At 39.1% G+C, this 13,508-nt stretch overlaps 4 protein-coding genes across 4 annotated transcripts; 1 reads left to right on the top strand and 3 right to left on the bottom strand.

Annotated features, from left to right (window-relative positions):
- Positions 1–203: 203 nt before the first annotated feature.
- Positions 204–943, bottom strand: LOC103864635. The gene has a single exon (XM_033288685.1). The coding sequence runs from the start codon at positions 850–852 to the stop codon at positions 256–258; it is 597 nt and encodes a 198-aa protein (XP_033144576.1). The 5' UTR covers positions 853–943; the 3' UTR covers positions 204–255.
- Positions 944–2,330: 1,387 nt separating this feature from the next.
- LOC103861962 (heat shock 70 kDa protein 6, chloroplastic) lies at positions 2,331–5,584 on the bottom strand. Its single transcript, XM_009139674.3, has 8 exons — positions 4,774–5,584; positions 4,435–4,687; positions 4,262–4,341; positions 4,011–4,153; positions 3,821–3,919; positions 3,517–3,706; positions 3,037–3,435; positions 2,331–2,940 (listed from the first exon to the last, which is right to left on the bottom strand). The coding sequence occupies exons 1-8, from the start codon at positions 5,344–5,346 to the stop codon at positions 2,542–2,544; spliced, it is 2,136 nt and encodes a 711-aa protein (XP_009137922.1). The 5' UTR covers positions 5,347–5,584; the 3' UTR covers positions 2,331–2,541.
- Positions 5,585–6,895: 1,311 nt separating this feature from the next.
- LOC103861940 lies at positions 6,896–7,655 on the bottom strand. The gene has a single exon (XM_009139655.3). It carries the CDS (start codon positions 7,488–7,490, stop codon positions 7,161–7,163), a length of 330 nt encoding a protein of 109 aa, XP_009137903.1. The 5' UTR covers positions 7,491–7,655; the 3' UTR covers positions 6,896–7,160.
- Positions 7,656–8,180: 525 nt separating this feature from the next.
- LOC103861930 (squamous cell carcinoma antigen recognized by T-cells 3) lies at positions 8,181–13,332 on the top strand. The gene is made up of 16 exons (XM_009139646.3): positions 8,181–8,449; positions 8,575–8,708; positions 8,828–8,882; positions 9,044–9,259; positions 9,431–9,706; positions 9,856–9,990; positions 10,096–10,221; positions 10,399–10,443; positions 10,538–10,642; positions 10,860–11,002; positions 11,141–11,264; positions 11,514–11,588; positions 11,864–12,217; positions 12,313–12,405; positions 12,665–12,809; positions 12,898–13,332. The coding sequence occupies exons 1-16, from the start codon at positions 8,237–8,239 to the stop codon at positions 13,128–13,130; spliced, it is 2,472 nt and encodes an 823-aa protein (XP_009137894.1). The 5' UTR covers positions 8,181–8,236; the 3' UTR covers positions 13,131–13,332.
- Positions 13,333–13,508: the final 176 nt, after the last annotated feature.

Genomic DNA, 13,508 nt, shown 5'->3' with positions numbered 1-13,508 from the left:
TTTAATTCCTTTACATTCCTTAATATTTAATGAATAATAGATTACAATTATTCCTTATCATATTAGAAAGGAATAGATTTTCCTCTTGTTTTATTCCTCTTTATTCATTTTCATCTTATTCCCCATAATCGTTTAATGGTTACCAGTTAGAGCCTGAATCTAACAAAACATAACCGGGATAACTAAACTAGAACATCAAAAGTTGAAATGTATCACAAGTTTAAAAACACCTATTAGCTTATTCATCTTCTTCCATCAGTCATCGTCAGAGAAGGTTATCTTCTTACCGCAGAATAATTTAGTCACCTCCGGTTTCTCCAAATAATCTCCTTCTATCGGAAGGCTTTCTAGTAGAAGGTATTCTTCGTTCCTCCAGAGCTTCTCTGCAAGGTTGTACTTGGGTCGGATAGGGTATGGAGACATGTCAACCACGTCAGAAATAATATGAATATTCAGAGCTCTACTCTCGTACAGCAGCGCCTTCTTTGCTTCAACAGCAGAAGCAAACTCAACAAAGCCACAGCCCACATGCTCACCCTTGCGGTTTACAACAAGTCGAACACGGCAAACTTGTCCAACATTTTTGTAGTAAGTAGAGATCTGATATTTTGTTATGTTGGGAGAGAGATTGTAAACAAAGAGTGTCTTTTTTCTTAATGCTACTTGCTCAGCAAAATCATGAGTTTCATCAAATCCTTCCTCCACTTCCTCATCGATCAAACGGTTTTCTCGTCCAAGTTGATCTTCGTACCAAACATTGTGATCGATGCAATACTTGGGACGCGGAAGGTTTGGAAATTCCTCAGCCGGATAACGATAAATTTTTTGACCATGCAAATACTTCTTTTTCATAGCCTACAATATAAAAGACGTAATCAACAATGGTGGTACTTTCAAATTATACTTAAAAAATTAATAATAATTTAAGTCACTATGCTCACCTTCTCTGCTTCTTTAGCAGAAGCAAACTCAATATAGCCCATGCCGTTTTGCTTGCCCTCGCAGTCTGTAACAAGTCGAACATGAACAACTTGTCCAACATCTTTGTATAAATCGATGATATCATGTATTACAGTTGGGCAAGGGAGATTGCCGACAGAGATAGTCTTATTACGTCTTACAGAAACTGCCTCAACAAAACTTGGAGTTCCATCAAGGCATTCTTCTTCTTCATAGGAAGTTTTATCAAGCCTTCCTTTTGTGATCGCTAGTCGAAGATAGTCTTCGTAACAGAGCTTCTCTGCAAGGTTGTACTGGTGTAGAAGACGGTATGGAGGTAGCTTAGCCACATGAAGAAAAACCATGTGATCGAGAAAGTATTCACCATTCATAAGTTGGAGCGCATTATGTGCTGAATCGGCAGAATCAAACTCAACAAAGCTATAGCCCACATGTTTGCCCTCGGGATTTACAATAAGTCCAACACTAACAACTTCTCCAACATAGCTGAAGTAATCGATGATATGAAATATTTTAGTCTGAGGAGAGAGATTGGAAACAAAGAGAACATTCTCAACAATACTTTGCGCAGCCTTCTCTGCTTATGTAATCTTTGTTCCAAACTATGTGATCTTTGCAATACTTGGGCCTTGGAGGACGGTAAGATGCAAAAATCTGACCAAAAATATGCGAATTTTCAAGCTTTTGCGCAGCCTTCTCTGCTTCGTTAGAAGAAGCAAACTTAACAAAGGCAAGTATTCGCCTTCAGCCAGGGTTTCACAATACGTTGAACACGAACAACTTGTCCAACATCTTTGAAGAAATCAATGATATCTGCTATACCAGCATGGGTAGGTAGTCGGCCAACCAAGATCGTTTTCTTTTTTACCCCAACCTCCTTATGTTTCTTCACAATCATATGTTTGGTTTTCATAATATCCAGAGCAGCGAAAAAGAGGAACCCTAGTGATCTTCTTCCACTTCTAGCTAGGATTACATCAAGAGTTTTGGTAATTTTCTATTTAATAAGTGGTTTTGAAATTTTTCTTTTAATATTAACTAGAGTTTTGCCGCACACACGGGTGTTATTTTTTGTTAAATATAATAGGGCTATAATATTTATACTTCATGTTACTATTATGTATTTTAGATTTGTAACCATTAAATAATGCAATTGTAACTAAATAGATTTTGGTATGGATAATTTATATATTGAGACTGTTGTCAACCGTTTCCCCTCGTCAACTAATCAATGAGAACTTCCCGTCATTGGCTAATTAATGAGATTTCCCCTTAAGCGAGTCGAACAAGGTATATTACACTGATTGGTATGGTAGCAAGTAGCAACATCTTAAGATTTGCATCTCTAAGTTATGTGTAACCTCTAAGTCCATTGAAGCATCTGAAAGAGAGAAAACTGCAGCATACTAGTATTCATTGGACAGCTTCACACATTTGCTTTCTAACGACAAATAATCGTTTTTTTTTCCCACAAAAACAGCTTAATCCATGCGTGTCTCAACTCAACCCAACCAACCAACCAACAAAATCATGCGTTTCTACACCGGATATATAAACTCAAACCATCCTAATTCGATTTTCTCATTTGCTGTCAGTGAAGTCAGCGTCGATCACATCATCTCCATCTTTACTTGACGAATCTGCTGATGAAGCGTCTTCACCACCAGGGGAAGGACCTGCACCTGCTCCAGCTCCAGGCTGGTTGTACATAGACTGGCCGATCTGCATTACTTCTTGGTTGAGAGCAGCCATGGTGTCCTTGATCTCTTGGGTGGTTCCACTTGCAATCTTGTCTTTAAGCTCTTGTAGCTTGGCCTCCACCTTCCCTTTCACTTCACCTGGTATCTTCTCTCCGAGTTCTTTAAGTTGCTTCTCTGTCTGGTACACAACTGAATCTGCTTGGTTCTTTGTGTCAATTGCGTCTCTCTTCTCCTTGTCATCCTTTGCAAACCTTTCTGCTTCCTGGACCATTTGGTCTACCTGTAACGTTTATCCACACCCAATTTGTTACTATGAACATATATGATAATAAAAACATCACCCTATAATCACCATGGAGATAGAAGGTGAACGCACCTCATCCTTGGGCAATGTACTGGCACCAGTAATGGTAATGTCTTGTTTCTTTCCGGTGCCTTTGTCACTAGCACTGACGGAGAGGATACCGTTTGCATCAATGTCAAATTTGACTTCGATTTGTGGAACTCCACGTGGTGCTGGTGGAATACCATCTAGACGGAAGCTGCCAAGAGACTTGTTATCCTTAACAAACTCTCTCTCGCCCTGCAGCACATTAATCTCAACACTTGTTTGACCATCAGCAGCGGTTGAAAAGACTTCTGATTTAGAAGTGGGCAATGTAGTGTTCCTTGGAATAATCTTAGTCATGACTCCTCCAAGGGTTTCCAAACCAATGGAAAGTGGTGTGACGTCAAGAAGCACTATGTCACTCACATCTCCAGCAAGAACACCAGCCTAGAGTCAAGAAAAAGATGACGCTTAATGAGTACTCATTGCAGAAAACAGGGTGAAAGTTAAAAGTTCACGAGAACACACCTGGACAGCAGCACCTAGAGCTACAACCTCATCAGGATTTACTGTGACATTAGGTTCTTTCCCAGTCAATTTCCTCACAACTTCCTGAACAGCAGGAATACGTGTGGATCCACCAACAAGGATCACTTCATCAATATCACTGAAGCTGAGCTTTGCATCTCTCAGTGAATTCTCAACGGGAGTCTTACACCTATATAAGATAGAGACAAGGAGAACAATTTTAGGTCTCCATGGTTGATCAAAAGCTATAGAATGAGAACATAGAAGCCTGTTGACATGTCATATGAACTGAAAGTAAAATTACCTGTCAAGTAAATCTGAACACAATTCTTCAAACTTGGCACGTGTGAGGGTGGTTTCTATGTGTTTTGGTCCATCAGCTGTGGCCGTGATAAAAGGCAAGCTGGGCACAGAATCCATATCAATCAGAATCCACATGTCTGTGAAAGCACTAACAAGTTAGTCATACATTTGGGCGAGAGAATAAACTGTACCTCATGTTTGTCTGAGTCAGAGAGGAGAGCTCAATCTTAGCTTTCTCTGCTGCCTCTGTCAACCTCTGAAGTGCTTGCTTGTCCTTCAGAAGATCAATGCCTTCATCTTTCTTGAAATTTGAAGCCAGCCAATCTACAACTCTCTGCAATGAGAAAAAAAAAACAAGTCAAATAAAGGACAGAAGGGAGAGCAAACAGACTCAAAGCTCTATGACTAAGGAGTAAGGACTATACGGTTAAGGTGTACTAACCTTATCAAAATCATCTCCTCCCAAATGTGTGTCACCAGAAGTGGAAAGCACTTCAAACACACCATCACCAACCTCAAGCACTGCACACCAAAGAACATAACAAGATACAGATTAATACATCAAAAACACTAAAAGACATAAAAACAAAATTTTCAAGAAGATATATAGAGTACCTGAGACATCAAAGGTACCACCACCAAGATCAAAAACAAGAATTGTCTCATTGCTTTTCCTCTCAAAACCATAAGCCAAAGAAGCAGCAGTGGGTTCATTAATAATACGAAGAACATCAAGCCCAGCAATACGACCAGCATCTTTAGTAGCCGTCCTCTGCGAGTCATTAAAGTAAGCAGGCACAGTGATAACAGCCTTAGTCACTTTATCATTCAAGAATCTTGACGCATCATCAACAAGTTTCCTCAAAACCTACAACACACACATAAACCCAATCAGAAAATAACCACACACAACAAAAAAAAAAATAAGAACTCAAAAATATAAACTTCGAATACCTGAGCTGAAATCTCCTCAGCTGCAAACTGTTTACCAATGGCGGGACACTCAAGCTTAACGTTCCCGTTCTCATCCTCAACAACTCTATACGAAACCTGCTTAGACTCCTCAGCAACCTCATTCATCCTCCTACCTATAAACCTCTTCACTGAGAAGAAAGTGTTCTCCGGGTTAACAACAGCTTGCCTCTTCGCTATCTGCCCCACAAGCCGATCACCGCTCTTAGTGTAAGCCACCACAGACGGAGTCGTCCTCTGACCTTCAGCGTTCGTCACGATCGTTGGCTTGCCTCCTTCCATCGCGGCTACGGCGGAGTTAGTCGTTCCCAAATCTATTCCCACGACTTTCTCGTTAACCACACGCACCGGACCTACCGCGTACCTAGAGGAGCCGCCGTTTCTACTCCTCATTCTCAGGAAGGAGGATGTAAAGGTGGAGAAAGGACCGTTTCTAGCGCCGAAGAAGGCGCTTCTCGGCATGAAACTGCTTTTACCATTGAGATTCCTCTTAGAAGATGAGGTGGTGAAGCCAATTCCGCAGAGGACGTGAATCTGAGCGGCGGACGAAGCCATGTTTCGAGCTTAGTAAGAGTATAACAGAGACGGAGGAAACAAGAGAATAGTCAGAAAATCTCGACGATAAACCCTAAGGAAGATTGAGAAGATATAAAAGAAGATAAAGAGAGGAAGGTGAAGAAGAGTGCGGGGCCCCCTAGGTGAAGTTTCCAGAAAGAGAGGCTGCACATATGAAAAAGTGGATGGGCTTTTCTTGGCCGTTGGGTTCCTTCCACAAGTGTGTGTGTGTGTGTTTGTATTATGGTTATGAGTTTCTCAAGTTTTCGTCCTAGAAACATCGAGACACTTCACAGAGCCCACACACTTCTCCTCTTCGTATCATATGTTCTCAAATGCGACGCGTCACTTTAAGCCACAAAAATTACAAAATCATCTCCGCATCTCATATGTTCTTAAAAAGTTGTTTTTCTTTTGTCTATACGACGTGGACCAGCTACATGCTGATTAGTTGGTGGTTGTTACTACAAACTCACAATTGTTGATGTAACTCGGCGTTGAAGAAAATGAACATTTGTATACATTTATGTTGACTGTATTAGTAGGTGGGAATGGTTCTTGATCTCAGGTTTGCATTTGACATGTGAAGCCACATCTTACATATTTTATACATTCAACTGAGACTGGTTAATACGAGACAACATTTTAGATTGCTCTATGCCTCTTCGCAAAATGCCATCAGGGAATAAATTAGTTGCAATAACTAAATGTGCTTGTTAATAACAAAACCATGTTCATCATTACAAATCAATGTGGTAAAGGTTGACGGGAATAGCGGTTGTACATTCTGTAAGGTCCTTTAAAAAACTTGTTAGACGATAATTAACAAGTTTAAGATCTAAGTTAGATCATCTAACTAATTAAAGATCATGAAATAACATACAACTTGAAGTAAAAGTTTCAGATATCAAGAAGCAATAGAAAGGAAGGCTCATGCCTACATATGTGGTAAGGATTTTTTGCATTATGTCATTGGTCTTGGAGCATGTGGACTTCAAATTTGGCAATCAAGTCGTCGATATTCCTGATAAGTTTTTCTTATCTATATACTTTACTTGCTCTAAAACATTTTTTCATTAGAAAAATGATGAAAACGTACATTATTTCCTAATTAGAAAAACAAAACTGAACTCTCCATGTGCAAGTGCATTGGACTCGACGATTCTTGGTCGGATTTTACAGCAAAGGACAATTCTGGAGTCAAGAGGCATATTCATCTTTTTTTTTGTCGACTTTGTGAGTCATAATCATCTTTAATATTCAGTTTATTCATCTTATTATTTCTATAATATTATCTTTGGGCAGATTTTCATTTTGTTTGTTTTCTTTGAAACTTGCAGATTTTCATTTTGTTTCGATGGATTCACATTTACGAAACGTAGTGGGTTTACAGTGTCGTTTTGTATGACGAATATATTCCACATCTTTGAATATACTATTTGTCTATACAAAAATGTATTTACACATTTAGTTTGTAATCTTCCAGTCTGTTGGAACCTAAGTTAAATCTCTATGTGTATATGTATATGTTGGTGGACAAATTCAATTATAAATACAAGAAGATCTTCATTACGTTTCTTAAAAATGTGTGTGTTTCAATGAAAGATCATTGATACATAAAGAAAAAAAAAGGGAACATAAGTCAAAATCACTGATCGAATATTCAAAGCAGACGATAACAGTTATATAAGGAACATGTTCTTGTATTAAACGTTTCATAAAAAAGCGATAGGACTTTAATGGAAAATAACATCCAGATCTATATAATATGGTAGATAGAGAGACTAGAGAGGAAAAACAAAACAAAAAGAGTTTTAAGAGATCCCAAAGAATCGCTTACAAGCCTTAACGAATGCTTTTTTCTTGATGTTGTTACCCTTCTTCTTCTCATGGACCTTCTCTTTATCATTTCCTTCGTTGAAAGGAAGAGGCCACGTGGTGGCAGAGCTGACAGACGAAGATCTTCTCATCATAGACACAGCAGGCTTCATTGGTGAGTGATTCGGATGCTCTGATGCAGCCACTGACCTGTTCCTGCTAAGCCTAGGTCTCATCTCAGCAGGTTCCGGATCTGGTTTCTGAGTCTGGTGATCGACCGGGTTGGGTTTCTGATCTGTTGAATCCATTTTGGAGTAGCCACTCATGGTGTGCTATCTTTTTTCTTCTTGACCTGATTTGTGATTTAATAGATGGACTCTAGTTATGAGTTGTGCCATCTAAAAATGTGTCGAGATCCTAATATAAAAAATATTACAGCTGGTGGAGATTGTAATTAACGTTTTTAACGCTTGGGCATGTGCACTTGTCTGCCAAATGTTTGGCATCACATGCATATAAGCCCACATGTAACACCCCTTTTGTAACTCTTGTTATTTCTCTCATTCAAATCTTAGTATAATAACTAACTAGTATTTGATTCAATTCTAAAGTTATGGTTTCACTTGGTTCTTATTCTAAGATTGAGAAAAGCACACACTTGGTCCATTAACTCGTTTTGAACTAATTTGAGAAATTGGAAAGAACCGGTTCGGTTGGTGGTAAACCGAGTTGGTCTAGGAAAGTAGGTTCAGTTGAGTGATTAGTATACCGGTTTAGAAAGTCAACAATGCTGACCCGTCGAAACGGATGGAACCGACTTCAAGTTGGTCTACTCTAAACCAACCTAGACCAAGAAAAATTCATAAAACAAGGCTTATTTTATTTCTGGGCCTATAAAGGGCTCTAGAATATCAATTCGAGGTCAAAGTTGACCAACTGGTTTAGTGAGACTTCATTAAACCGGTTCAGCTAGCTTTTAAATTGATTTAGTTGCTTCAGCCTCGACGACGACGGAGGAGTTCGTCAGCCACTGTTGTAACTGAGAGAGCAAAATAAACCCTAAAACCTAAAGATGGATGACACTGAGCTACTCGTTAGCAGCGATCAGAAGATGGAAGACGCTTCAACCGTAAACCCTACCCCTGCCCAAACCATCACACCCTCGTCGGATGATTCCGGCGAGTCCGATTCCGATTCAGAGGACGAGGCCGAGTCGAATCACCAGATTGAAGCCCTCGAGTCGGAGCTCTCCGCCAATCCTTACAACTACGATGCTTATGTCCAAGTAATAATCACTCCCTTCACCTTCTTCCCTTTTGCTATAACACTTGAACAATTGTGCTATTGCTTATGTGCCTGAGAGCCTGTGGATGGGTTCTCACAGGTTTTCAAACTTTTTTTTGTTGGCAGTATATAAAGCTTCTGAGGAAAACAGCGAACCTTGAGAAGCTAAGAGAAGCAAGAGAAGCTATGAGTGCTATGTTTCCGTTGAGTCCTTCTTTGTGGCTTGAGTGGGCACGGGATGAGGCGTCTTTAGCGTCTAGGTAAGATAGTATCTGCTGTTCTTTGTCTCTTAATATGATCTATTGCTCGTGCTTCCGTTTTCATCATAGGCTTCACTTGCTCTGCTTTAATCATTCTTTGTTTACGGTTCGTTCTGCAGTGATAATGTGCCTGAAATTGTTAAGCTTTACGAACGGGGACTTTCTGATTATCAGGTATGTTCTCTTCTCTACTCGAAACAACATCTCGAAGAATTGTATACCATTTTCTTCTTCTGTTGATTGTAAAGTAGTGACTCGTGAGTACTTGTGGGAAGAATTGTATACCTTTGAGGCTTTTATTATATTAATAAGCCAATATTTGTTCTTGTATGCAGTCTGTATCTCTTTGGTGTGACTACCTGAACTTCTTGCGTGAGTTTGATCCATCCGTACATGGGTATACACCTGATGGAGTCTCAAAAATGAGGAATCTTTTTGAACGTGCTATTCCGGCTGCGGGATTCCATGTTACTGACGGCAATAGAATATGGGAAGGATATAGAGAGTTCGAGCAAGGCATCTTAGACACTATTGACAAGGCTGACCTTGAGGTGGGATTTATTTTCTTGATTTTGTTCATTTTTGTTTTATTCACTGCATTCTAGCAGCATGTTAGCGAGGTTTGTGTCTTAGGAAGATTCACTGAGTATAGAAGCGGGAGAACAAAATTTTCATTTGTTTATAGTTCTTTGGATTTAGTAAGAACTCGTTTTATTTTGCAGGAAAGGAATAAACAGATACAAAGGATTCGGAGCATATTTCACCGTCACCTGTCTGTTCCGCTGAAAGATTTGAGCTCCACGCTTACTACATATAAGGCTTGGGAGTTGGAACAGGGCACTGACCTTGATATTGGATCTGATGATTTGAGTAAGGTTTCTCCCCAGGTTGCTGTTGCAAACAAGAAGGCACTACAGATGTATAGTGAACGTGCCCATCTTGAAGAGAACATATCCAAGAAAGATTTATCCGACACGGAAAAGTTTCAGCATTTAATGGTGCGTATGGCTTATTTTGCAGTTAATATTTGTCTGTATGCTGTGTTGAAGTTGAATTGTAATATGCCTACCATCTGTAATCATATTGCGTGACGGATCTGAATCTAGAGACTTGTCTATTTGGAAACCTGATGACTGTTTTTTTGTAGAGTTACATTAAGTTTGAGCAGACGTCTGGAGATCCTACCCGAGTTCAAGCTATATATGAACGTGCTGTGGCTGAATTCCCGGTTTCAAGTGACTTGTGGATAGACTACACCAGCTATCTTGATAAAACTTTGAAGGTTTTTCATCTCTTGTTGTAGCTTCTTTGTGGGATTTTTTTGTCAGTCTTATCTTGTTTTCTCTAACATTTTCTGCTTTATTTGTACTATGAACTTCCTGCGCAGGTTGGAAAAGCTATAACGCATGCTTATTCTAGGGCGACTAGAAGTTGCCCTTGGACTGGAGATCTTTGGACTCGTTATTTGCTTGCTTTAGAGCGTGGTTCTGCATCTGAAAAAGATATTTATGATGTAAGTCTCTGTTGTTTAAATTAAAAACCAAAATAAATATATTGAAAGGAAAGGATACTCGCCCCAACATTGATTTATCCCTGTTATCGTCTTCTTACCATATCTCATTTGTTGTGCTATGAGATTTTCAGAAAGTTATGCTGAGAAATATTCTACCATTCAAATTGTTTCATACAGGTCTTTGAGAAGTCATTGCAGTGCACATTTTCCTCTTTTGAGGAGGTACAGCTTTTGCTTCCATGATTTTCTTATCTATTTTCTTGCATGTATCCATTCACTCTATCCAATGTAATTCTTATGAGATGTTCCTCATCAGTACCTGGAATTATACCTCACTCGAGTAGATGGTCTGAGAAGGAGAATGATTTCAACTTCGATGGTGGAGACTTTGGATTATTCTCTAATAAGAGAAACTTTTCAGGTTTGTATGCTGCTTTTACCATCAATAATATCCTCAAATTCCTGTTCCCATCTTTCAAGATCTTTGTATGTTAGCAGTTCTTTTAGTTAGTTGCATCTTTCTATTTGAAATGCTATCTAGGTTTTTTTTTTGTAAAAGTGGTTTTGCATTTAGCTTTTCTCGTGATTTGGACCTCTTCTGCATCACTTGAACTAACTTAATGTTTCTTTCCTGTCAGCAAGCATCTGATTATCTAACGCCTCAGATGCAAAATACAGACAGTTTGGTGCGTTTACATGCTTACTGGGCTAACTTGGAACTGAATATTGGAAAAGATCTAGCTGGAGCAAGAGGTGTTTGGGACAGCTTTCTGAAAAAGAGGTTTTGCAAGCTATATCCCTTATATTTGATTTATTATAGTTTTATTCTTCAAATAATCCAGGTAGATTACAGCATTTGTCACTTGTCAGAATAAGGTAAACTGGTCCATTATAATTTATGTTACTTCCTTCTCTCCAGTGGTGGGATGCTAGCAGCCTGGCATGCATATATCGATATGGAAGTACGTTTGGGGCATGTAAAGGAAGCAAGATCTATTTACCGGAGGTGCTATACAAGAAAATTTGATGGGACTGGCTCAGAAGTATGCACTCTATTCCCTCTTGTTTTATGTGTTACTCTTACTTTTGCTTTGTTATCGAAGTAGGGATATTTAGCTCTAACAACACATTCTTTGGCTTCACATGCCCCTAAAATTGCAGTCTATTATTGATATAGATTAGAGAAACCATCTGTAAAGGTGGCAACTGGAAATATGAATGCACCGTATGCTAAGTATCCATGTCGAATTTCTATACGCCTATATCATTTCCTAAGAAGGACAATCTTCCAGGATATATGCCATGGATGGTTGCGCTTTGAAAGGGAGCATGGAGCTTTGGAAGATTTTGACCATGCAGTACAAAAGGTATTATTGTTTACTATCTTTCGACATTTCTAGATAATGGTGAATATTGATAGATTTAAACTGGTTTTGGATTTTATGCTAACCGTGATGTGATAAATACGCCAAACTTAATCTGTTAAATTAGTATTAGATTCATGTTTACTGGGTTACTCTTGGCTTCCGAAATTTAGACTCTGAAGTTCTTATTTAAAAAGCAATGCATTCGTGCTAAAAGGACACGTTGACGAATTGTAAAAGCTGTAAATTATATGATTTGCTGGTTTTTGGTTCCTTAGGTAACACCCCGCTTGGAAGAGCTACAACTGATAAGGCTACAACAAGAGTCTGCACCTGTCAAACCGTCAGCCGGCGTAAAAGAGCATAACCCACAAAAGAGTACACGTGAAAAGAGAAAAGCTGGACCGAATGTAGAAGAAGAGTCTTCTGCTAAGCGGCAAAAGAGTAAAGGTCAAAAGATGAATGACGAGGAAGCAGAAGGTAAGACTGCAACTGTACCAAACAAAATAAGTAAGTCAGAGACTGAAAAAGCAGCTGATTCAAAGAGAGAAGAGTCAGAAGGCGCTAAACCAGTGAAGCCGAAAATCTTTACAGACGAGTGTACAGCTTTTCTTTCAAATCTCAGTCCTAAGGTAAGTATATATGAGCTTCATGTTAAATTTACGAAGTAGACCTATTGGAAGAAAAATGTGGGACATTCTGATACAGGTTATGCTGTTTTTGGCAGGCGCAAGAGGAAGATATACGCAAGTTCTTTAGCGATGTTGGTGGTGTTGCTTCCATTCGCATTCTCCATGACAAAGGCACTGGAAAACCAAGGGTATGTCTGTCGAACACACCTTCATAATATGTGATGTCATTATTTACTGTTACTGTTAATGAATCTGAAAATCTCCGCGTGGTCATGCTTTAGATGAAATCCTGTTTGTAATAGATAATAAGCAACTAGATCTTTCCATCGCGGTTGTTGCTGGGAACTGTTCACCATAGATAGCAATTAAATGCATACTGCCAACGACTATTTGTTTTAGTGAAGCATGCCAATATTGTGGATTGCTTGATGCTCTTGTATCTCTCAGGGACTGGCATACGTTGACTTTGTGGATGATGAGCACCTTGCAGCAGCTATAGCAAAGAACAGAAAGATGTTACTTGGTAAGAAGATCAGTATAGCACGGTCAAATCCAAAGAAGGGTAAAAAAGATTTCACTCGGCGTGGAAATGGTGAGAATCTCTGTCTTTCTAGTTTATTAATTACGTAGCTACTTCTGGTGCAAAATAATATTAACCTTGGTATGATTTGCTTCCACAGAAGGTTCGGGGAATTCAAAGGACACATCCCAGGTTTCTGACAAGGCGAAAGCATCTCTTGATGGCGAAACAGAGGGTGAAAAGCGAGGAAATGAAGTGGAGGTGAGGGGTAAGAACACGTTCGCCATCCCACGAACTGTTAAAGCACTCGGCTTCACGACACCCAAACCCATCGCAGTAGATGAGACGCCAAAATCAAATGACGAGTTCAGGAATATGTTCCTTAAAAAGTAAGGCTTTGGGCTTTGGTCCCTTCTCTTCTCTTCCCCTGGATACAACTTTCTTGTTCTTCTTTTCTTAACACACTCTCTGAACCAATCTTATGTTGTAGACTGACAATGTCGCATCTGAAGCTCTCGTTTGTGTTAAGATAATTAGATAATTTTCAATAACTAAATATACAATTTGAAGTTATTGCAAGATTACCATGTTTTCAGTCCGGCCATCATGTCTTTATCCGTCCATAAAATGCGTAAATCTAAAAAAATACTTAATATGTAAGTATATATAAATCTTTTTCGGATACATTCGGATATTTGAAATACTTAGGATTTGGTTTCGGTTCTCCAAAAACTAAAATTTTGAATAATTGAGATATTTAATCAATTTTAG

Source organism: Brassica rapa, chromosome A01, assembly GCF_000309985.2.
Source record: "Brassica rapa cultivar Chiifu-401-42 chromosome A01, CAAS_Brap_v3.01, whole genome shotgun sequence".
Classification (NCBI taxonomy): Eukaryota; Viridiplantae; Streptophyta; class Magnoliopsida; order Brassicales; family Brassicaceae; genus Brassica; species Brassica rapa.
This window is presented reverse-complemented; position numbering and strand designations above follow the sequence as displayed.

Coding starts and splice junctions, on each gene's coding strand:
- LOC103864635 (XM_033288685.1), bottom strand. CDS start 852: ATGAAAAAGAAGTATTTGCATGGTCAAAAAATTTATCGTTATCCGGCT.
- LOC103861962 (XM_009139674.3), bottom strand. CDS start 5,346: ATGGCTTCGTCCGCCGCTCAGATTCACGTCCTCTGCGGAATTGGCTTC. Junction 4,154..4,261: donor GAGGAGATGATTTTGATAAG/GTTAGTACACCT, acceptor TTCTCATTGCAG/AGAGTTGTAGATTGGCTGGC. Junction 2,941..3,036: donor GTACATTGCCCAAGGATGAG/GTGCGTTCACCT, acceptor TAAACGTTACAG/GTAGACCAAATGGTCCAGGA.
- LOC103861940 (XM_009139655.3), bottom strand. CDS start 7,490: ATGAGTGGCTACTCCAAAATGGATTCAACAGATCAGAAACCCAACCCG.
- LOC103861930 (XM_009139646.3), top strand. CDS start 8,237: ATGGATGACACTGAGCTACTCGTTAGCAGCGATCAGAAGATGGAAGAC. Junction 8,883..9,043: donor GGGGACTTTCTGATTATCAG/GTATGTTCTCTT, acceptor TCTTGTATGCAG/TCTGTATCTCTTTGGTGTGA. Junction 10,444..10,537: donor CATTTTCCTCTTTTGAGGAG/GTACAGCTTTTG, acceptor GTTCCTCATCAG/TACCTGGAATTATACCTCAC.